At 39.5% G+C, this 23,352-nt stretch overlaps 1 protein-coding gene across 26 annotated transcripts in view; it reads right to left on the minus strand.

The window, feature by feature from the left end:
* KALRN (kalirin RhoGEF kinase) overlaps positions 1–23,352 on the minus strand; it is an 866,834-nt gene that overhangs the window by 382,519 nt on the left and 460,963 nt on the right. For 22 of the 26 annotated variants that reach the window (XM_060198226.1, XM_060198224.1, XM_060198230.1 and 19 more), the window contains exons 11-12: positions 15,556–15,747; positions 1,857–2,065 (exon numbers count right to left, since the gene is read on the minus strand). In XM_060198226.1, the coding sequence (XP_060054209.1) occupies positions 1,857–2,065; positions 15,556–15,747 (401 nt within the window). The remainder of the gene's footprint in view (positions 1–1,856; positions 2,066–15,555; positions 15,748–23,352) is intronic. The other 4 variants (XM_060198227.1, XM_060198231.1, XM_060198246.1 and 1 more) reach the window with 1 other exon arrangement.

A 23,352-nucleotide genomic window follows, 5' to 3' on the forward strand; every position in this document is an offset into this window, starting at 1 on the left:
CACCACTCATGAAGCTATCCCCTTGCAGGTGGGACTGGGAGCTTGAACCTAGGTCCTTGTGCACTGTAATGTGTGTACTTAACCAGGTCTGCCTGGCCCGTGCTGGCATTACATATCTACCATTCCTTTTCCTCATATTTTTATTCGATATGACAGAGAGAAACTGAAAGTAGAGGGGAAGTAGAGAGGGGAAGAGAGGAAGATAGACACCTGTAGGCCTGATTCACTGCTTGTGAAGTGTCCCTACTGCAGGTGAAGAGTGGGGATTCAATCTTGGACCTTTGCGCAGGTCCTTCCACATAGCACTATGTGCACTTAACCAGATGTGAGACTGCCAGCCCCCTATGTGAGATATCCAGACAATGTTCTAGGCATCATTTACTTATTCGTTTTTACTGATCTCAATATCAGTAAGGGGAACAGGGGCTAGAGTCAACTTAGTGGAGAAATGAACGGTCACCAGTGACTCTTGCTTACATGTCTACAGCCTTCTCTAAAATCCTTGGAACTTAATCATAGACCAGGCATCAGCCATGTTATTGTCTTCACCATCACTGAGTAGCCTTCAGCCCTTAAACACGGAGCAAGACTGGCAATTGTTGAGAGAAAGTGGCATCTCCACAGATAATAAAACCAGTCAAAGTTGTGAAGTTTATTTGTAGAGAAAATACGAAGCCATCACAAAAATCTAGAGCTGATAGAGGTCCTATAGTGAATCCTTTAATTACACAGATTAGCAGCTGAGGCCTATAGAGGTTAAATGACTGCCCACTATTATGATTTAGCAAGTAACATTATAGTGTCCTTGGTAGAAAGACAAATTTGCCATGTGTAATATATTCATGAAGATGAGTTGGGTGAAGAAGAACAAGAGGTTGTCTTGTTAGTATGCAACAAGGGACTCAGAACATCTCATGTGTATATCTGGAATAAAAATGAATAGTTTCCAATAGAAAAACATGCCAGGACCATCTAAAGGTAAGTTCTTATTGTGTATTTAATTGGACAGCTGGTATGGAGGGGGGAAAAAAAGCCCTCTCCAATTGAAGTGATTCCCTCAGGACCCAAAGTTGTCCTGGGACGTGTAGATGATATTATTTCTGTCCAGAACTGGCAGAGGTCCTAGCAATCAGTGATTTTGGGATAGGAACAAATCCCTGCAGGCATACATCATTAGCATCATCAAATCCTATTTATATAGCAGATAGGCATAGGATGTTTGCTGAAGGACTGCTCAAGACCTCATGACACCTTACCTGAGATGCTAGGTCCCTTAACAAGGACTAGAAACTAGATATTGATGCCATTAGAAAGGCGGCAATGGTATGTGTAATTATAAATAAATATAAGGAGTTACCTTCTTAATTATATTTGTTTAGGCTGACATAAAAGTTTTATTTTCTGGGCAGCAAGGAACAGCAAAAAGTGCTTAATGAAGAGCAGACTAGGATGAAAACCAATTAATTTTCATCACATTTTTCTAACTGGAGTTCAGAGTTTAGCCTAACATCAGAAGTCAAATAATACTATATTCCCTAATGTGTATTTTTCCACATGACAACATCTACCATAATTCTTCATGTCACTTATTTTCACTGACTGTTGCTGATTTTTGTTAAATGTATGCTATTTGTTGACTGGTACACAATACCACAAACAATAGATCACAGTGGCACAATGAAGCTTTTCCATTTATACTTTTATCCTAAACTCATGGCAGGTATGCAGAAATATTTATACTGGACATATGGGAAAACTGAAGCTCACATAAGACCACAAAGCTGGCTGTAGCTGAAACCAAGACTGGGACATGACTTATCTCACATTTAGTCCAAGGCATTTCCCATTGGGCTGACCTGGCCTCGCTGGGCTCCCCCAGGGAGGGAGGCGCTGACCTGAGCTGCTGGATAAGGTCTTCTCCTTCCTTGATGACATTGAGTGTGGCATCCAGGGTAGCAGTTTGCTGCTGCTGGAACTGCTTAATCAGTTCCTGGACGGCATCCACTGAGTCTGCACAGACATCCTCTAGCATCTCCTTCTGAAGGTCTTCCATCCATGTCCACAACTGTGAAGGAGAGAGCAGAAGGGTGAGATTAGAATGAAGCAAAGACAAGAAGGTTGAACTGGTTGCCCAACCTTCCGTCAAACGGGCAATGCAGAGTCTGTCCTTAGCGGAACAAATATGGGTCTGTTTGCGATTCTGTATTTATATTCATTGCCTATTTCTGTCAAGTTCACTCCATCAATGCTATGAACAAAACCACCTTTGACTTTACTTCCATGTAATTCAAGGAAAGCGATCTTAGAAAACGGAGATGATTTATCTTTGAGACTAGTAAAAATAGGAGACCTGTGATGGACAAATATTACTTTATCTTTCATAAAGGAGGGCTTTGCACACTTCCCTCAGACAGTTAGATACTGATTTCTAGAAATGTATCATGATTTTGTGTGTGTGTGTATATATATATATATGTATATATATATATACATATATATATATATACACACAATGTGATGTACAATAAGAACCAAATGAAAATTAAGAAAATGTGTGCTACCCTAAATTATTTTGCTCTCTGCTGTATTGCTATAGTTGGCTAGAAAGATGAATGCTAAAGATGTAGTTTATTTTAATTTAATGTAAATATGAAGCTTCACTCCATATTTCAAGATAGTAAAATGCAGTCAGGATGACATTACTGATCAGACAACTTTTTTTTAAAGTTAGGTATAGTGTTCCAAACAGAAAAAGCACTATCTTGTTCAGAATAAGCATAGTTTTCCCCCAACACTATATACAGCCATCCCTTGCCACTTCACACTTCTACTTTCACATCTTCACTCTATCACATTTTTTTTTCAAATATATTCATTAAAAAGTTGATTGAGACTGTGAAAATGATACAGAATGTGCTCAGTTGTCTGGTCAATTATACACCCTTGTATTACAATTAAAATTAAAATTACGGTACATATGGACTGTAGGCCTATCACAAATCCTTCAATGCCACGTGCAGCCGTTCGACCACTCCTTTTGTGTGTTTGAAATCAGGGGTGTGGTGAAACCAAACCAATCAGACATGCTTCTCTCATAAGCACTTCTACATCTACATCTCTATGTATTGGAAACATCTTTGTTCTTGTGTTTGCAAACCTTTATCTATGCCCCACAATGGCAACTGAATGTGCTGTTTCCTCTAAGCCTTCTGATGATGAAATTAAGCGCTGGAGGAAGATGCTTATCATCCAGGAGAAGGTGAAACTCTTGGATATGATCAAAGATGAAAAGAAAATCGTGGAGGTTGCCCGCTATTATGACTTGAATGAGTCTACTGTTTGCTCCATCCGTAAAGATGAAAAGAATATCCGTGCAACAGCTGCTGTCTCAACAAGGAAGCAAAGCTAAAGGGGTGTTATTTCATGTATAGAGCTTTCCAGTAATGTTAAAAACCACATCAGAAGGTCATAAACAAGTTTTCCACGCTTTTACTATGAAAATATTCAATTTATATATAAGGAATCATACTTCTCAATTCACTTATCATGATAGTCTAGAACTGATAATGAGGGATGACTGTATACATGTGTATACATATACATATACAAATTTGATCCTCTACACAGCGTATACCAGAGTCTTCTCTCTCCCCCTCACTTGTGAAATAAATTAAAAAGAAAATCAAATCAAAGAGCCGCCTCTATTAATAATTTACTAATTATCAAGCATCTCTGGGGGTCCAGCCAAAATGATATTTCACTTTAAGCTAATTCTAATTAGGCAAAATCATAAAGCAAGTGTGATAATTTGGCAGTAACAACTATGTTTCTTACTACAGTCTTCCATTTCGGTTTGTCTCCCTAAGGAGAATCCTCTTTATCCTCTGTTTACCTTGGGTTTAAAATGCTCTCATTGAGAGTAGGGCACCAAAGTAAAAACCCTGTGGCTAGGGGGAGGGTGGATATTCAGCTTCCCAGGGCAGCGGGGGGGGGGGGGGGGGGAGGCGCAGGGGGGGTGGATGGGATTTTGGTGGTGGGAATGGTGTTTATGTACACTCCTATTAAATTGTAGTCATATAAATCACTATTTAATTAATATGAGAGGGGAAAAATCGATGGCATGTCTCAAACTTTTTAAAACACAGACTGAGACTTTTTAATACATAGGATGAGTCTTTGATATATTCACTCTTTCAAAATCCTAGACCAGGTAGAACAGAAGCAACCAGTGGCACAGCTATATACAAGATTCTGGGTATTATACAGCAAACCCTAACAAAGGGACCTTTCAAAGTTAACCCAATTACCAAATAATGTGATGATAACAATAACTATCCATTGTCTTCTTGAACCCTAAGACAGCAGGAACCTCACATTTCCACTATAGAGCCTATATTTCCCCCAGTCCTGGAGCCTTAGGGTGGGGCCCACTTTCCTGCATGCTTCTCTCAATTCATATCAAATAATATTGTATCTGCCGATCACAACCTAATCAACCCAATGAGTGCCACCCAGCATGCTTCACTTCAGACTGAGTCCAGAGACTTCAGGTGTAGAATGACAACCCTTCAGCTTCATCACTCGGGTGAGACCTTTCCTTTCATAGTATTCTCTAATTCCATTCCAGGAGGTTCCCTTCCTAACAAAGTCCCCAAACCTAGGTATAGTCCAGGTCCCCTGAGATAGAGCATAGGTTCACACGTGCCCATAAACTAGAGGAAAAATATATACCTGAAAGCAGAAGTACACAAGAGCATGCAGGGAATACCCCCAACACTTCATCTGCACTATTCCAGTCTTAAGGTCCATGATTGTTCAACAATTCGTTTGGCTTTGTATGTTAACTCTCTTTTCATCCACCAGGTTCCAGATGCCAGCGTGATACCATCCAGACTTCCCTGGACAGACGACCCCACCAATGTGTCCTGGAGCTCCAGATGCCAGCGTGATGCCAACCAGAGTTCCCTGGAGAGACAACCCCACCAATGCGTCCTGGAGCTCCGCTTCCCCAGAGCCTCACCCTACTAGGGAAAGAAAGAGGGAGACTGGGAGTATGGATTAACCAGTCAACACCCATGTTAAGCAAGGAAGCAATTACAGAAGCCAGACCTTCCACCTTCTGCAACCCACAATGACCTTGGGTCCATACTCCCAGAGGGATAGAGAATAGGAAAGCTATCAGTGGAGGGGATGGGATATAGAGATCTGATGGTGGGAATTGTGTGGAGTTGTATCCCTCCTATCCTATGGTTTTGTTAATGTCTCCTTTTTAAAATAAATAAGTAAGAAACAGAAGGATGAATATGGATGATCTCACTCTCAGGCAGAAGTTGAAAAACAATATCAGAAGAGAAAACACAAGTAGAACCTGAACTGGAATTGGCATATTGCACCAAAGTAAAAGACTCTGGGGTGGGGTGGCGGGGGAGAATACAGGTCCAAGAAGGATGACAGAGGACCTGGGGGGTGGGGGTTGTATTGTTATATGGGAAACTGTGAAATGTTATGGATGTACAAACTATTGTATTTACTGTCAAATGTAAAATATTAATTCCCCAATAAAGAAATTTAAAAAAAATGTTGTCACTGCACTTTCTCTATCAATCTTCACTTGGCCCAGAAAGAATCTCTTATTTCAGCAACTAATAGACCCTCTCTTCTTGATAAAACAAATGTACCTTTAATGTGACTCATCCTTTTCAGGGGTCTTCTTTTTGCTTGGCAATGATTACTTCATTCATGCTGACAGATGGTTCAACAATGGACAACATTCAGCTCAATGATAGGCTTGAGTACAACGGTAGTGGTCCAAGTGGGCTCTTTGATATAACCTTCGTGTATCACAGGCTAGACCAATAATGTTTGAATAGTTACACTCTATGACATTCCCATAATGACTAAGTCATCCAATGACATGTTTCACAGAACATATTCCTGTCACTAAGTGATACATGATTGGTATGCACATTTGTGTAGCTTTAAGTTCTTTCTCTTGGAGAACACATATGGTTTTGGTCAAAATCATCTGCATCCAAAATAGTGGGCTTAGTATGAGAGTTATTATAACCTTAGTTGGAGTAGAATTAAGAGAAATTTTCAATATGCTATACATAATAGTGAAATCAGAGAGTTTTAGGAGGAACCAGCTCACAGAGCCTATCCTGCTTGGACAGAGAAAAGGACAACTATAGAAAGCAAGGACAGAAGTACAAAAAAAGGGAATTTATTTATTTATTTATTTATTCCCTTTTGTTGCCCTTGTGGTTTTATTGTTGTAGTTATTATTGTTGTTATTGATGTCATCATTGTTGGGTAGGACAGAGAGAAATTGAGAGAGATGGGGAAGACAGAGAAGGGGAGAGAAAGATAGACACCTGCAGACCTGCTTCACCATTTGTGAAGTGACCCCCATGCAGGTGGGGAGCCAGGGGCTTGAACTGGGACCCTTAAACCAGTCCTTGCACTTTGTGCCACATGTGCTTAACCCGCTGCGCTACCACCCGACTCCCTAGCTTTTATTTCTTAAATAAACACCATGACAATCTATCAACTGAAACAGAGGATGAAACTGTTTTGTTCTTGAAGTCATCATCCCTTTTAAAGACTGATTTAGATTTGATTATATAATGAGTGAGCAGAGGAGTATCTATATCTACATAGATATATATCTATGTAGATATATATATATATCTACATATATATGTAGATATATATATATATATACATATATATATAGATATATATAGATATATATATATATAGATATATATATAGATAGATATATATATATAGATATATATATCTATCTATCTATATATATATCTATATATATATATCTACATATATATATATGTAGATATATATATATATCTACATAGATATATATCTATGTAGATATATCTATCTATATCTATATCTACATAGATACTCCCCTGCTCACTCATTATATAATCAAATCTAAATCTATCTATCTATCTATCTATCTATCTATATGTAAGTGTCTAAAGTGTTTGTGGTGTGTGTGTGTTTTGAAGAGGAAACTGGATGGTAAGATTTCATAAAGTTAAAAACTAATATATATGGGCATTAAGCTACTTAATAAAGAGTTGAGGTTGATTATCTTGGATACATTCCTTGATCAATTTGACTCACTACTACAAAAATATCTAAAAGTGGTTATTTTGAAAGTCCAGTGTCTGTAGCATTTCCATAGAAACAGCAAAGAAAAAGAATTCAGCCTGGACAATTTCTGTAGAGCAGATGACACTTGCTGCAAATGTCTTTTCAATAATCAAAGAAAATAAAGACTTGAGTAAATACTTATATCCTTCCTTGTCCTCCAGATCAGCAAACAAACAGCTGTCCTCTCATCTTCAAGGAGCAAAAATACATGTGAAAGTTCAGCAAAATGTGTGCTAAGAGCTGAGGCTCTGGATGCATAAGAAGATCCCAGATCTCACCAGAAACAAAAATCAACTCCAAATGGATCAAAGGCCTGGATGTTAGACCAGAAACAATCAAATACTTAGAGGAAAACATTGGTAAAACACTTTCCCACCTACACCTCAAGGACATCTTTGATGAAATAAACCCAATTGCAAGAAAGATTAAAGCAGAAACAAACCAATGGGACTACATCAAATTGAAAAGCTTCTGCACATCCAAAGAAACTATTAAACAAACAAAGAGACCCCTCACAGAATGGGGGAAGATCTTCACACATCATACATCAGACAAGAAACTAATCACAAAAATATATAAAGAACTTAGCAAACTTAGCAACAAAAAAGCAAATGACCCCATCCAAAAATGGGCAGAGGATATCAACAAAACATTCACCTCAGAGGAGGTCCAAAAGGATAACAAACATATGAAAAACTGCTCTAGGTCACTGATTGTCAGAGAAATGCAAATTAAGACAACACTGAGATACCACCTCACTCCTGTAAGAATGGCATACATCAAAAAGGACAGCAGCAACAAATGCTGGAGAGGCTGTGGGGACAGAGGAACCCTTTTGCATTGCTGGTGGGAATGTAAATTGGTCCAGCCTCTGTGGAGAGCAGTCTGGAAAACTCTCACAAGGCTAGACATGGACCTTCCATATGATCTAGTAATTCCTCTCCTGGGGTTATACCCCAAGGACTCCATAACACCCAACCAAAAAGAGGTATGTACTCCTATGTTCATAGCAGCACAATTTATAATAGCTAAAACCTGGAAGCAACCCAGGTGCCCAACAACAGATGAGTGGCTGAGAAAGCTGTGGTATATACACACAATGGAATACTATGCAGCTATCAAGAACAATGAACCCACCTTCTCTGACCCATCTTGGACAGAGCTAGAAGGAATTATGTTAAGTGAGCTAAGTCAGAAAGATAAAGATGAGTATGGGATGATCCCACTCATCAACAGAAGTTGAGAAAGAAGATCTGAAAGGGAAACTAAAAGCAGGATCTGACTAAATTGAAAGTAGGGCACCAAAGTAAAAACCCTGTGGTGAGGGGTAGACGTGAGGCTTCCTGAGTGGTGAGGGTTGGCGGTGGGTGGGTGGGATGGGACACAGTCTTTTGGTGGTGGGAATGGTGTTTATGTACACTCCTAGTAAAGTGTAGTCATATAAATCACTAGTTAATTAATATGAGAGGAGGGAAATTAATTGTATGTCTCGAAGTTTTTAAAACACAGACTGAGTCTTTTTAATATATAGGCTGTGTATTTGATATGCAGACTCTCTCAAAAGCCTAGACCAAGTAGATCAGAAGCAACAGGTGGCACAGCTACATACAAGATACTGGGTACTATACAGCAAACCCTAACAAAAGGACTTTTCAAAGTTAACCCAATTACCAAATAATGTGATGATAACAATAACTATCCATTGTCTTCTTGAACCCTAAGACAGCAGGAACCTCACATTTCCACTATAGAGCCTATATTTCCCCAGTCCTGGAACCTTAGGATAGGGGCCCACTTTCCCACATGCTTCTCCCAATCCATATCAAATAATATTGCATCTGCCGATCGCAACCTAACCAACGCAACGACTGCCACCTCAACATGCTTCAGCTCAGACTGTGTCCAGAGACTTCACGTGTGGAATGACAACACTTCAGCTTCATTACTCAGGTGAGACCTTTCCTTTCATAGTATTCTCTAATTCCATCCCAGATGGTTCACTTTCTAACAAAGTCCCAAAACCTAGATATAGACCAAGTTCTGTGAGAGAGAGCATATGTTCACATGTATCCATAAACTACTGCAAAGTATATACCTGAAAGCAGAAGTACACTAGAGTTTGCAGTGAGTACCCCCCTAACACTTCCTCTCCACTATTCCAACCTTTGGGTCCATGACTGCTCAACAATTTGTTTGGCTTTGTATGTTAACTCTCTTTTCAGCCACCAGGTTCCAGATGTCATCAGGATGCCGGCCAGGCTTCCCTGGATTGAAGACCCCACCAATGTGTCCTGGAGCTCAGCTTCCCCAGAGACCCACCCTACTAGGGAAAGAGAGAGGCAGACTGGGAGTATGGACCAGCCAGTCAACGTCCATGTTCAGCGGGGAAACAATTACAGAAGCCAGACCTTCTACCTTCTGCAACCCACAATGACCCTGGGTCCATGCTCCCAGAGGGATAGAGAATGAGAAAGCTATCAGGGGAGGGGATGGGATATGGAGATTGGGTGGTGGGAATGGTGTGGAGTTGTTCCCCTCCTACACTATGGTTTTGTTAATTTATCCTTTCTTAAATAAAAAATAAATAAATAAAAAGAAGATCCCAGATACATTCTTGTCACCTCTCTTTATCAAGTAGTCCTTCTCTCTAATAGGGAGGGAAAATTTTGCTTTTGTAAAATAACATTCTGATTTTATTTTTTCTCATTTACTGATTGTTAAAAGGGCCACTGGATAAGTTTAATGTATTACTACATCACAAGTTAATGTCAAAATCTCAACTGGTATGAGTTGAACTCATTATAACATTCCTCCAGCGTTATTATGTTATACAAACAACAAACTTTCCACTGAACTTTTTACTGTTTTCACTATTTATACTTTGTATCATTTCTAAGTTTGTTGTTAGTATAAACTGAACTAATTGCATAGAATATAATTATGTCAAAAGATAAAATGATTTATTGGCAAAAGATGGAAATGATTTATTCAAGGACAAATGATTTGTCTGAAGAATAAAATCAAATAATTTAAATATATGTATATATTTAACATCTATAAGGGTATAAGTCCTTATTTCAATTCTCTTAATATGTGTATTTTTGAACTATAAGTATTTATGTTGTTCCTTCTCTATTTTTATTTTATTTTTTAAATTTTTCTTTTTTATTGGTGATTTAATATTGATTTACAAAATTACAAGATAACAGGGGTATAATTCCACACCATTCCTACCACCAGAGTTCTGTGTCCCCATTCCCTCCATTGGAAATAGCTGTGGTTCTTCCAAGGTCACAGATAATGGGTTGACTATCATTCCTATAACCATATATATTGCCTATTTTTCTCTATGGTCACTATGAATCCACTGCTCCTGGTGGCCATCTTTTTTGCCATTGTTGTTGCTGCTGCTGCTGTTGAATAGGACAGAGAGAAATGGAGAGAGGAGGGGAAGACAGAGAGGGGGAGAGAAAGTTAGATACCGGCAGACCTGCTTCACTGCTTGTGAAGCGACCCCCCTGAGGAGGGGAGCCGGGGGCTCAGATCCAGATCCTTGTGCTGGTTCTTGTGCTTCATGCTATGTGTGCTTCATCTGCTGCACTACTGCTCAGCCCCCCTTTTCTTCCTTTTTAAGTCACAATTACACCTATTACTGCTTCTGAATGTCCTCCCTTTTATCTTCTTCTCGCTCCGGGTCTTGATGGAATTGAAGTTCAGAGCCCTCTGGTCATCTTCCTGTAACATTTCTCCTACTCTTCCCCTCCTCTCTCAATTTGCTTTGTGTCACATGCACTTAACCCACTGCACTACCGCCCAGCCCCCTGTATTTCTTACTAGACTTTATGTGTGATAAAAATTGCAGTCATGATGGATATATTGTTTTTTATGTATTATACCACAAGTTCATTCTAACATCTTTGAATCATTTATAATCACTATAATATTTCACTATATAAATGAACTAACCTTTGTTTAATGAATCCCTCAATATAGAGTAATTAGATGGTCTCTAGATATTCAACATTATGAATAGAAAATGTTATAATAACATGATTAAAAGGTTTTAACTCCCCAAGACTCCTATAGTTTCCAAGAATTCACAAAGGGTCAACAGGATTAAGCAGAAGAAATGAGTACAGAATATATTTGTTTTACATCTTCCTTTTGTCTCACTTCTGATCTGAATAACAGAAAAAATTGCTATAAAAAGCATAGAAGTCTAGTTATATCATTTATGAAGATAGACTTCAGTTCTCACTTAGACCATTCCTATAAGATGGCTTAAAATTCTTCAAAATTCCACCTTGTCATGATTTTATATTATGCACTGGCTCTAGAGAAAAATAATAACAGATAGTAAGGAAGAAAGGGATAGGAAGGAAGGAAAGAAAGAGTTAGCTATAATTAGGCAGTATTTATCAGCAACAGTATTTATGAGCAACCCCAACAGCACTCAGAGTCACGTCAGCAGATCACCCTTCTTTCCACTCTCAGGGGCATAACAACAGAACCTCAAATTTCCCTACCAGATTTGTAGAGCTGTAGATTCAGTTACTAATCTTACCTTCAATAAAATGTCAGTCTTCCTGTAGAGTTAAGAGGAAGGATCCAGATTCGCAAAAGACCCATACTCTTAGCAAGATTTAGAGGTGGTACTAAAGAGAAGTATTAAACAGCATACAGAAACATCGAACCACAGGAATTCTTCCTTCATTAGACTACCCATGGGTATCCACAGATAATCATTTTTGTTTACATAATAATCTATTTTTGTCTGCTATCCAGGTCCTTGGGAGAGCTCTTCCAAAGCGATTAAGATTTCTCATCCACCCTCTCCCTTTATTTGTATTGACTACAGAATTCAAGTTACCTCTCTCTTTCTCCATTTGCCCCCATATCCTTTTAGTATTTTTTCATATGAATATGATTTTTTTACTGTTACCAGAGTTATCACTGGGGCTTAGTGCCTGTACTATGAATGCACCACTCCAGCGACCATTTTTTTCCCTTTTTAAATTTTTCTTTATCTTTATTTATTTATTGGATAGAGATAGCCAGAAATTGAGATGAGAGGGGTGATAGGGAGAGAGACAGAGAGACACCTGCAACACTGCTTCACCACTCGTAAAGCTTTCCCCCTGCAGGTGGGGGCCAGGGGCTTAAACTTTAATATGTGCGCTCAACCAGGTACACCACCACCTGTCCCCATTTTTCCCCAACTTTTATTTTTGAGAGGACAGAAAGAAATTAAGAAAGGAGGAGATAGGGGGCTAGGCAGTGGAGCACCTAGCACACATAGTATGAAGTGTAAGGACCTATACAAGGATGTCCCCAGATCCCCACCTGCAGGGGGTTCATTTCACAAGTGGCGAAGCAGGTCTTCAGGTGTCTCTCTTTCTCTCCCCTTCTCTATCTCCCCATCCTTTCTCAATTTCTCTCTGTCCTATCCAATAAAAAATTGAAAAAGTGACCATCAGGAGCAATGGATTTGTAATGCTGGCACCAAGCCCCAGTGAGAACCCTGGAGGCAAGAAAAGAGAGAGGGAGAGGGAGAGGGAAAGAAGAAGGAAATAGAGAGGGACAGAGAAAGATAGACACTTACAGACATGTTTCACAATTCATGAAGCTTCTTCCCTGCAGGTAGGAAGTGGAGGCTTGAGCCTGGGACCTTAGCTATGGTAATGTGTGTTCAAATGTGTGCACTACCACTTGCCCCCCTCATATAAGTATGATTTTATTAGCTGAGTCTCAGTGGAAAACAAGTCTCAGGTTCTCAGAGGACCAAGCTTAGCAAAGTGTGAGAACTATCTGGGACAATACTGATCAATAACTTCACTATAACTATTCTCTCACATCCTCAACTTGGGTAACACTTGGCATTTCTCTAAGATATGCCCTTATCATCAAGTTATTTTTGGGGATTCAAAAATGCGAAGAAGTAAAAAAGAGTAAAGAGAAAGGAGAAGAGCAGAGAAGAGGAGATACAAGAGAAGAGTTGAGGCTTTGCATATAAGCTGCATATTTTATCTAAAGAAGAAGAGAGTTGAGGAGAAAGCCTAATGGTTATGCCAAAGACTTTCATGTCTGAGGCACTAAGGTTCTAGGTTTAATCCATAGCACTATCATAATGCAGAGATAAGCAGTGCTCTCTGTAACTCTCTTTCATTAAAAATAATAAAATGGGGCCAAGTGTTGGCACATGTGGTTGTGTGCACATGTTATAACATACAAGGATCTTGGTTCAAGCGACCAGCCCCCACCTGCAAGGGGTAAGCTTTGTAAGTGTTGAAGCAGAGTTTCAAGTGTGTCTTTTTCTCTGTCCCTCTTTGTCTTCTACTTCCCACACAATTTTTCTCTATCTCTATCAAATAAGTAAATAAATAAAATTTAAACAATAATAATGCTATTATTTGAAAGGAGGGCAAAAAAGTGTGAGGTAGTATGTCGGAGTATGAGCATAGTCAGTGTTTATGAAGGAAGATACAATCTCTACTATACTTGTGAGATGCTCTAACTTTAGCTTCTAACCTTAGATTCCACACAAGAAAATGCTTAATAAAATTTTTACATAAGATTATCATGAGAATTACATAAAATGACATGCCTGGCAAGCAGTCAGTACACCCTTGTTTTAGATAAACAAAATACTACCTAACATATATTGTTTATAAAGAACAAATTTTAAAGTAGGTAAGTTATGTTTACTATTCATGCTTAGTTATCACCATTATCAGCTGTTATGTTATTGACATCAAATAAAGAAGAGGAAAATAAAAATAAAATTTGGGTTCCTATTAAAACTAAAAGGGATTATACTAACTGCATGATTTTATAGATCAGGCTACCTAGGGCCAGTGTCAGTGGTTTCCACAAATTCATGTAGCTCCACTGCAGAAGAATCTGGACTGGACTTCCATTATTCTAACTCCATGTACAAAAGGTGAGAGATAGTAAGGGTACCTGGAAGGCATGATCACCTTTTCAGGAATGGTGCTTCCACAGAAAGTGACCTTGATCCCCATACCTCCCCGATCTCACAAGTAACAGGACTGTTGTCCGTTCATGCTCCATTTCATCACACACAAGCTCACAATTAAAAAAGAATACACATCCCTGTGGTTTCTGAGACGTATTAAGCACTGAGTGAATCACAAGCAAGTAGATAGCCAGGCAGAAAAACCCGAATTAAAGTTAATCCCCTTGCTTAGACACTCATCAGAGAGTGACCATGGGTCCCACAGAGACTAAGCAGAGCCTGTTTCAGGGAGTTTGCCAGTCTTTAATATGCCTGGGGAATCTCAGTTTAGAAAATATTATCTATCTCTTAGTGTTATTCTGCTGATAGGCATTGCAATGATTTACATTCATTCCCACAAAGTGTAAGAAAACCTGTGAAGCAGTAACAACCAAATTTTTGTAATGCATTTCAAATATCAAAATTCATCTTAATTAAGTAGGGATAATTTTTTTTTCCTGAGTAGAAATCAAACTTTAATTAATACTCCATTAAAATGAGTTCCTTGGGGAAACACAAGCATGCATGCACCTAATGAGTTCATCTGCCAAGGGTGTTATTATAGAATATGTTAAATGTACCTTCTTGCTGGCCACTTACTCAATTTCAGAGTGCCCCATGTTAATCAGAAATGAAAAGCTATCACAGGCTTGCAACCCTCCTCCTCACTGTGGGCCCCCGTGCCCTGCCAACAATGCAACATTATCTTCTCCTCTCCTGTTTCTACTTTTTGCATGACTCAGATCCATATTTAAGCCTAGCTGGTTTCCTCCTGCATGCATGGCACCTCAAGTTTACTTACCTTCACTGGCCTCACTCCACAGGCATGCTAGGTAAGGACCAATTCACTTTGACAGTTCTTATTAAGAAGACTTAGCCTTCTGTTTAAATACAGTATACATGAAGAATACCTTTGTAAATTGTTCCTTCCTGGTAACAGGAATTAAGTTCCTTAGTACTCTGATTTCAGACAAGAAAAAGCTACTACAAGGATTGGGTGTGGGGTGGGCAGGGAAATGTATTGTCTTACATTTCTTCTTGTGACAACTATTTCTAAACCAGGGATCTCCAATTTTTTCTGGCTGTACTCTAGATGTTATAACACCCTCACTTAACTACCTATTTTTGTAGCCCCTTTGTCACTTGAGATGAGGAGGAGATTCTATCCCATTTTGGTTGAGATCTAATAGCAGGCTATCAGATTCAATTTGCTAGTAGCATCAACAGTAGAAGGCTAGTAACCTTTAGATTATCTGTCCTCTGGGTAAATGTTGTGGGGAATTTTGCTAGAAAACCAACTTAACCCTTATCATAACAAATCCCCCTACAAGTGTCTTATCTCCACTAGATTCCCTTACCTCTTTGGTGTGTGTGTGAAAGGAGACAGACATGTCCAAAAGAAGCTTCCGCTGCTCCACTCTGCGCACGAAGTCCTGGATGCGCACTTCCAGGTGTCTAGCAGCCTTGTAGATCTCCTCAGGGTCACACTCCCCTGTCTGAGCCAGCTGCTCTGCCGCTTCTAGGAGCTTGTCCGCATTGGTGTATGTATTCTGCCGGTAACAACAGTGAGGGAAAGTCAACTTGCAGTCACGCACCAAGCTTCGCGCCTTCCCCCAGCCCACACAGGCAGCCCAGAGCTGGAGGGGAGGACGTGGGTGCACAGCCGACAGCTCTCTGATCTGGCACAGAGTAGCTGTTCTCATAGCTTTCCTGCTACCTCTCAGCAAGCTAGCAGCCTGCCTAGCTGCTTCACATAAGAGGGCACTACCTAGGTGTTTCCTCAGTCCCTGAGATTTCTCAGAGGTGAGACATCCCTGAGAAGAAGGGAGGAGACATGCAGGAACCTCCATTCCTCATCTGTTTCTTGATCTCCCACCCATAGGAAGATCCATCATTGACCTCACATCCTTAGGCTGGAGCTGCCAGAGCCAGAAATAACTCATCCACAAAGACTGTCTGGGTTTCTATGTGAGAACACCAGGGAAATAATGACTAGGAGACTGCTTGACTTACCAAGTTCCCTTACTAGTGTTTATCTTTTGGAACAGAGCTCTTTGTGTGGGGGGAGGGGGAACAACAGGGTCAGCAGCTAGTGAAACTGGCAGAAGGAGACAGTCACAGAGTGAGGAGATGCAGGCACTTCCCAGTGCACCTCTGGAAAGCTTAATGTTTGCAGGAAGGTTGGGGAGGAGCCTGGTGACCTTTGGAGCATATCTTACTGTGTGCTCATGTACATGTAAACATACACACTCACACACTCCCTACAACCCGTCTGTACACACTGTGGTATTCTCTAGGACATTTTAAAAGGCAACTAACTGCCCTATAGCTATTGTTCACCAGAATGGGAATCACTGCCTTCATAATACTTAGGATATACATACCATAAACACAACTTTTCCTCAGTAGGTATGCCTCTCCTGGTAGGGGGCCAGGCGGTAGCATACAGGATTTAATGCATATAGCAAAAGGACCCATGCAAGGATCCTGGTCTGAGCCCTCAGCTCTTCACCTGCAGGAAGGATTGCTTCACAAGGGGTGAAGCAGATATGCAGGTGTCTTTCTCTCCTTCTATCTCCCCCTTCCTCTCTCAATTTTTCACTGTTCTACCCAACAACAACAGCAACAACAATGGGGAAAAGATGGCCACCAGGAGCCGTAGATCTGTAGTGCAGGCACTGAGCCCCATCAATAACTCTGGAGGGTAAAACAAACAAACAAAAAACAAAACAAAAACAAACAAATAAACAAAACAACAATGAAAACCTCTCCTGTTATTCCCCAACTTCAGAAATAATCCTGGTGTGTAGTTTTTTATCTAGATATCCCTAAAGTTGCACAATGCCCTACAGAGTAGTGAACAAGTGGTTCAAGAAGGCATGAATATGGTAGCAGAAGCAGGCAAAACCAAACACAAAGTGAACGGAGAACTGGAGTGGATTTATGAGCAAGGATGTTGCTTTACTTTTGCTCATGGAGAAGCAGCTTTCACTCTCTATGTGTGTTTTTGTTTGTCTGTTTGGGGTTTTGATTCACCTCAAGAAGTGGGTGCTAAGGATCAAATTGTGTGTCCCTCATCACATGTTGAAATCCTAACCCTCAAATGTTGGCTCTTTGGAAGCAGAGTCATTGCAAACATAATTAATTAAGATTAAAGCAGGATTTGTGGGTCTGGTTAACTCACTAAGAGTGCACACATTAGCATGCACAAGGACAGGAGTTCAAGCCCCAGGCCCCTACCTGTGAAGGTGAAACTTCAGCTCCAAGTGCAGTGAAACAATGCTGCAGGTCTCCCTCTCCCTCCCCACCTCTCTCTCCTTTTCACTTTCTCCCTCTATACTGCCCCCTTCACTCTCAATTTCTCTCTACATCAAAAAAAGGAAGCAGTGGATTTGTCATACATTCAGTCCCATCAATAATCCTGGTGGCAATATATATATTCGCTCTGTGAAGATGAAGGTAAAGATTAGGGACAAAGCAAGAAATGCAAAGATTTTTAGCCATCCAAGTTGAGAGTAACATGGAACAGAATCTTCATGATCCACAGAAAGAACTAACCCTGCTGACACCTTGATTTTATACTTCTCTAGCTTCCAGAACTGTGATGCAATAAATTTCTGTTGTTTAAGTCACTCATGTTTTTTTATATCTGTGTTTATTGCAGCCCTAGGAAATAAATACACGGTGGGGGTAGGGTGGGGTGGGCCTTCTCAGAGGATTTGGGTCCAGCATCTTGAACATACTAAAAAAGATAAGCAAAGCTTCAATAAATACTTGGCATGGCTTTTTAGAAATTCTGAGAGGCCCCAGTGGATCCTTAAGGAATGTATTCTGAAAAGCAACTACTCACAGAAAACACTGCCCCAATCCTGGTAAGGTAGGGTGGGGATCGGGGGCTGAAAATTCTTTGTCTCTTTTTGGGGAATCATGAGTAAACAGATGATACTAGTGTGAGAAAGAGGCTTTACCACTGAATTAATTATGGACATGCTGATTCCAGAAAGCAACTGAAGGCAGTGCTCAAAATGTATGATAGAAACAGTAGGGAAATGGGAAATGATAGGAGGGGAATCTGTGGGGCTGTAAGTCAGGTTAAGGCACTGCTGAGGTTGTCCACAATTCCTAGTAAATGTACCCAGAATTGATGGGAGAGAGCTGATTTTAGGAATCCCTCATATCTTAAACCTTAAGAAGTTTTAGGATACTCCAAAGAAAGATACAAACATAAATCAGGAGTTGTTATTCTGTATTTCCTAGTCAAATTAAAAACAACAACAACTGGTGGGCAAAATCAAAGCAAGATAGAAACCAATAAGAGAGAAATATAAAAAGTAAAACTTAAGTGCCCTTCTCTTAATGTAAGATGGCAACTTACTCTAGATGGTGCAGGACTTCCCTGGTTTTAGCACTAACAGTCTCATGTATTAGTAGGCCTACTAGTAGTCTTGGACAAATTGGAAGTTTAGTCACTATAATTAACAATGTAGGTATCTCAGGAGTGCAGATGTTACCACAGATAGTAGGGGAGATAGCCCTAAGATGAGAGGACCATGTGGTAGCCTTAGGGAGTCAAGCCAATATGAAGGAGGCATGTGGAAACATGAAGGTCCAAGCTCAGTTGGGAGAGCACCCATCTGGGAGACTGTGGCTTGTTACAAGCAACTAGAGGTACCTGCTCAACAATACCTGAGCCCAACCCCCACAAATCTGAATTGAGTGATCACACCAAGAGCAAGGGAGGGGTTAGGGAAAGAAAAACCCACAGTGAAACCTGAGGGTTGGAGACGGGGTAGTGGCTTACCTGGTAGAGCATACATGTCCATGGACTAGGGTTCAAGCCCCAGTTCCCACCTTCAAGGGGGAAGCTTCATGAGTGGTGGAGAAGTGTTGTGGGTGGCTCTACTATTCTCTGACTCACTTTCTATTTAAAAAAATGATGGCCAGGAATGATGGTATTATGCAGGTACCAGTCCCCAGTGATAACTCTGGTGGGAAAAAATACACAACCAAAGATCTCTAGATCTCAGTGAAGAGCCTCTGTTTCCCCAGCATGCCTGATCCTGGCCCACTGTAGGTATACTATTGTTTATTTTTAAACTTGATTTCCTCTCCTCCCACTCCACCCTTACTTTTGCCCCATAAACTTCTATACATTTCACTGATAGTCTGCATCCTAATTTTCTTTTTCCTGAAATGTGAACAAGAACTGAAATGGATTTTCAGGGTCTAGTCCCAAACACAGACACACATACAATGTATGCTGCTTCATGTGTGATTAAAATACTTTATGAGAAAAATGGTATGACACAGATAGCATGAGGCAAGCAAAATGATAGTAAATAATTTGGGGCTAACATTTATTGACAGCTACAGGCATGAAAAGAAAATAAATAAAAACTTGACTAATGAAAAAACAGTATCAACTGAATAAATGCCAAGGACAATATTAAAAGTGTGTGCACGTATGTGTGATTTAATCTGCACAGTAGCAATATGAGATTGATACGACAACCAACTCCATTTTATAGAAAAAGAAACTGAGACACAAAGACATTCTGGTCAAGGTCACATGTCTCTTAAATTCTAGAACCCAGATTAATTTAAAACCCTGGCTTTTAAATTGCATAATTCAGATAAAGAAGGATCCCACGGTTTATGTAAAGGGGTATTATTCCAAAGGTAAAGACACTGAAATAACAGAGCAGTGTGACTGGCATATGTCATATAGAGGCAATCTTGTTTCTGAACAGACAGAAACAGAAGCTTTTCATAGATAGGATATCTCTCCTATTCTATTATGACTACTAATGCTCACAGCAATAGTGCAGATTGTATGCCATATTCATCTTTAACTATGCCAAGAAATGTGACTGGTACAATGTAGTTGAGTGAACAGAGATAGAAATGAACATGCTATGGCTGGGTATGTTAAGTTAACCTAACTAAAATCGGAAAACAGCAGGAACTCACATTGGACAAGGTTGGGAGGAGCTAAATAGACTTTATAGAAAAAAAGAAACAATAAGGACAGATGGGAGAACAATGAGGTCATTGTTAAAAACTAGACTCACTCTTCAACTCACTACCCAGCCCTCTTCCTCATCATTACTAGGAAGAGTTAATATAGTTCTGACTCAGTCATACTTCTCTTCAACTTAAACTGTTTAGTGGTTTCCCAATGCTTTGGGGGTAAAATATTTTAGCAGAGCAAACAAGGCCAGCCTATTTGATTTCCAACTTCAGCTTCGATTCACAGCACTCCCCTATGAACAGTCCATCTGTGAAATAAATTGCTTAGTTTTTCATAGCACAGAATCTTGCCTCTGTGCTTTTGTCTGGGATTCCCTTTCCTGCTTGATCAGCTCTTTAAATTATTGTTTAACTTAAACCTCAGTCCTCAGGGTTTTTAATCAGGACCATGATAGACAGAGTTTCTTAGTGAGAGTCATTTGGCTGTAATTCCAATAGTTTTTTATTCTTTAGTCCCAAATCCTTTATAAACGAGGCAACATGCTACAGATAACATAGCCCTATGTCTACTTATTTCATTTGTCTACTATACAAGCTCCTTATAGATATTTGATATCAATACCTTATCAGATGTGTAATGTGCAAATATGTTCTCCTATCTGCTAGGTTGCTTGTTTATCCTTGTGGAGTTTTCTTTGATGTGGTGGGAGTGTAAACTGGTGTAGCCTTTATGGAGAGTACTCAAACAAATGAATGAAAATTGAAATATCCTATGATTCAGTAGTACCATGAAAAATAATGTGAAAACACTAATTCATAGGGACATGTGCACTCCTATGTTCATAGCTGCATTATTTACAATAACCAAGAAATGGAAGCAGCCTAAATACCCATCAATAAACAACTGTATAAAGAAGTTATGGGATATGTACTCAGTGGGATACTACTCTGCAACTAAAAAGCAGGACACTGTATTCTCCAGGACAAATGGATTGAACATATAGTGATTATGCTAAGTAAAATAAGTAGATAAAAAAACAACTGTTGGATGGACTTGCTTATATGTTTAGTATAGAGAATTGAGACACACGAACTTGCAAGCAAACAACAATAAAAAAGTAGCCAAACTATCTTTAAGACTTTGTGAGAACTATGGTGGTTACTATTCCAGTGAAGGGGCACAGAACTTTGGCAGTGGTTATGGTGTAGAACCACAACCCTGTAATATTAAAATCTTGTAAACCATTATAAAATCACCAATAAAAATGCTAACATAAATCACTGAAGGTGCTAAGTCAGAATTACATTCCCAACACAAATATTTTTTCAATAAATGATGAAATAGATGTGTTAATGGGTGAAGAAGCTGAAAGAATTTTTTCAGTACATCTTAAAGAAGAAATTAATTAAAGCCTTTTAGGGATAAAAGGAGTAGTAGAATGATTTACTGATTTTTACCTGAGACATACACAAAGAAACTAAGGCAAACTACAGAAAATGCTTAAATTCTCACTGCATAACTGAGGTCATCAGATAGTATGGGGAAAGGAATAAGTAAGCAAAAAGGGTAATGTACCATAATGGAGGAATACTGGTATTTTGATAGTTAGGTATGGTATGCTAACATACATTTGAAGAGATGTGTAACTGTACACCTAAAATATACAGTGTTGGTAAGCCAGCATTATCTCAATATAAATAAATAAATACACAAATAAATGTCCTCCAGGAGGAAGAAAAATAGTACCAGACATAAGTATAAGTATGGGAATGAAAGGCTCTGGAAATGGATAAGTATATAAGATAGGTGAATACACCAAAAGTAATAATGTAGCGTGGGATTTATAGCACATGCATGAACAAATCATATGAAAACAAAATAGTAAAAAGGCTAGTAAGGCATAAATGGAGTACTATTTAAGTTGGCACCCCCCCACCCCGAGAAGGATTCACTACGGCTTTGTGCCTGCATGATTCCACTGTTTCCAGATGACTCTTTTATTTTCCAGATAGAAGGTGAGAGGTAGAAAGGGAAAGAGAAAGGGAGCAACACCATATCACTATTCTACTACTTGTGAAGCCTCCCCTTTGCATGGTGCTCCTATGTGGTAGCTAGCTGGGAGTTGAAATTTCGTCCTTGTACATGGTAAAGTGTGCACTCTACTGGATGAGTTATTGCCAGTCCCATGTAAGTTTCTTATAATATATCTGAAATGTCATAATATCACTTGAAGGTGAACTGAGATAAAAGCATGCACTGCAGAAAACAAAAATCATTAAAGTAAAATCAACATTTCTATCTAATAAGCCAACAAAAAAGGTAAAATCATAAAAAAATTAGTTAAACAAATCAGGTTATGAGAATTATAGAATAAATAAAATAGATATAAAAAATCAAAATAAGATAAATTTAAAATATCAATAATCATATTAAATGGCAATCATCTAAATATTACAAGACAGAGATTATCAAATTGGATTTAAAAAAAGTAGGTTCCAATGATAAATCTCTATAAGCAATGTACTTCAACTATAAAGAAAAGAATGGGTTAAAAAACAGATGGAGGGGACCGGGCATTATCGCACTTGGTTAAGCACACATAGTGCAAAGCACAAAGACCCGTGCAAGGATCCTGGTACAAGCCCTCAGCTTCCAACCTACAAACGGGTCACTTCAAAAGCAGTGAAGCATGTCTGCAGGTGTATTTCTCTCCCCCCTGTCCTACCCTCTTCTCTCAATTCCTCTCCGTTTTATTCAACAATAACAAAAAAATGGAAAAGATGGCCACCAGGAGCAGTGGATTCCTGGTGCAGGCACTGAACCCCAGTGATAACTCTGGAGGCAAACAAAACAAAACAAAGCAAAACAAAAACAAACAAACAAAAACAGATGGAAAAATACAGCATGACAACCCTAATCAAAAGAAAGTTGTAGGGGGCAGGGCAGTGGCACAGTGGGTTAAGTGAACATGGTGCGAAACACAAGGACCCGAGTAAGGATCCTGGTTTGAGCCCCCAGATCCTCGCCTGCAGGGGGGTCACTTCACAAGTGGTGAAGCAGATCTGCGGGTGTTTTATCTTTCTCATCCCCTCTCTATCTTCCCCTGCTCTCTTGATTTCTCTCTGTCCTATCCAAGAACAATGACAGCAATAACAACAACAATGATAATAACAGTGATAAATAA

The sequence above is a fragment of the Erinaceus europaeus genome, chromosome 9 (genome assembly GCF_950295315.1).
Source record: "Erinaceus europaeus chromosome 9, mEriEur2.1, whole genome shotgun sequence".
NCBI classification, from domain to species: Eukaryota; Metazoa; Chordata; class Mammalia; order Eulipotyphla; family Erinaceidae; genus Erinaceus; species Erinaceus europaeus.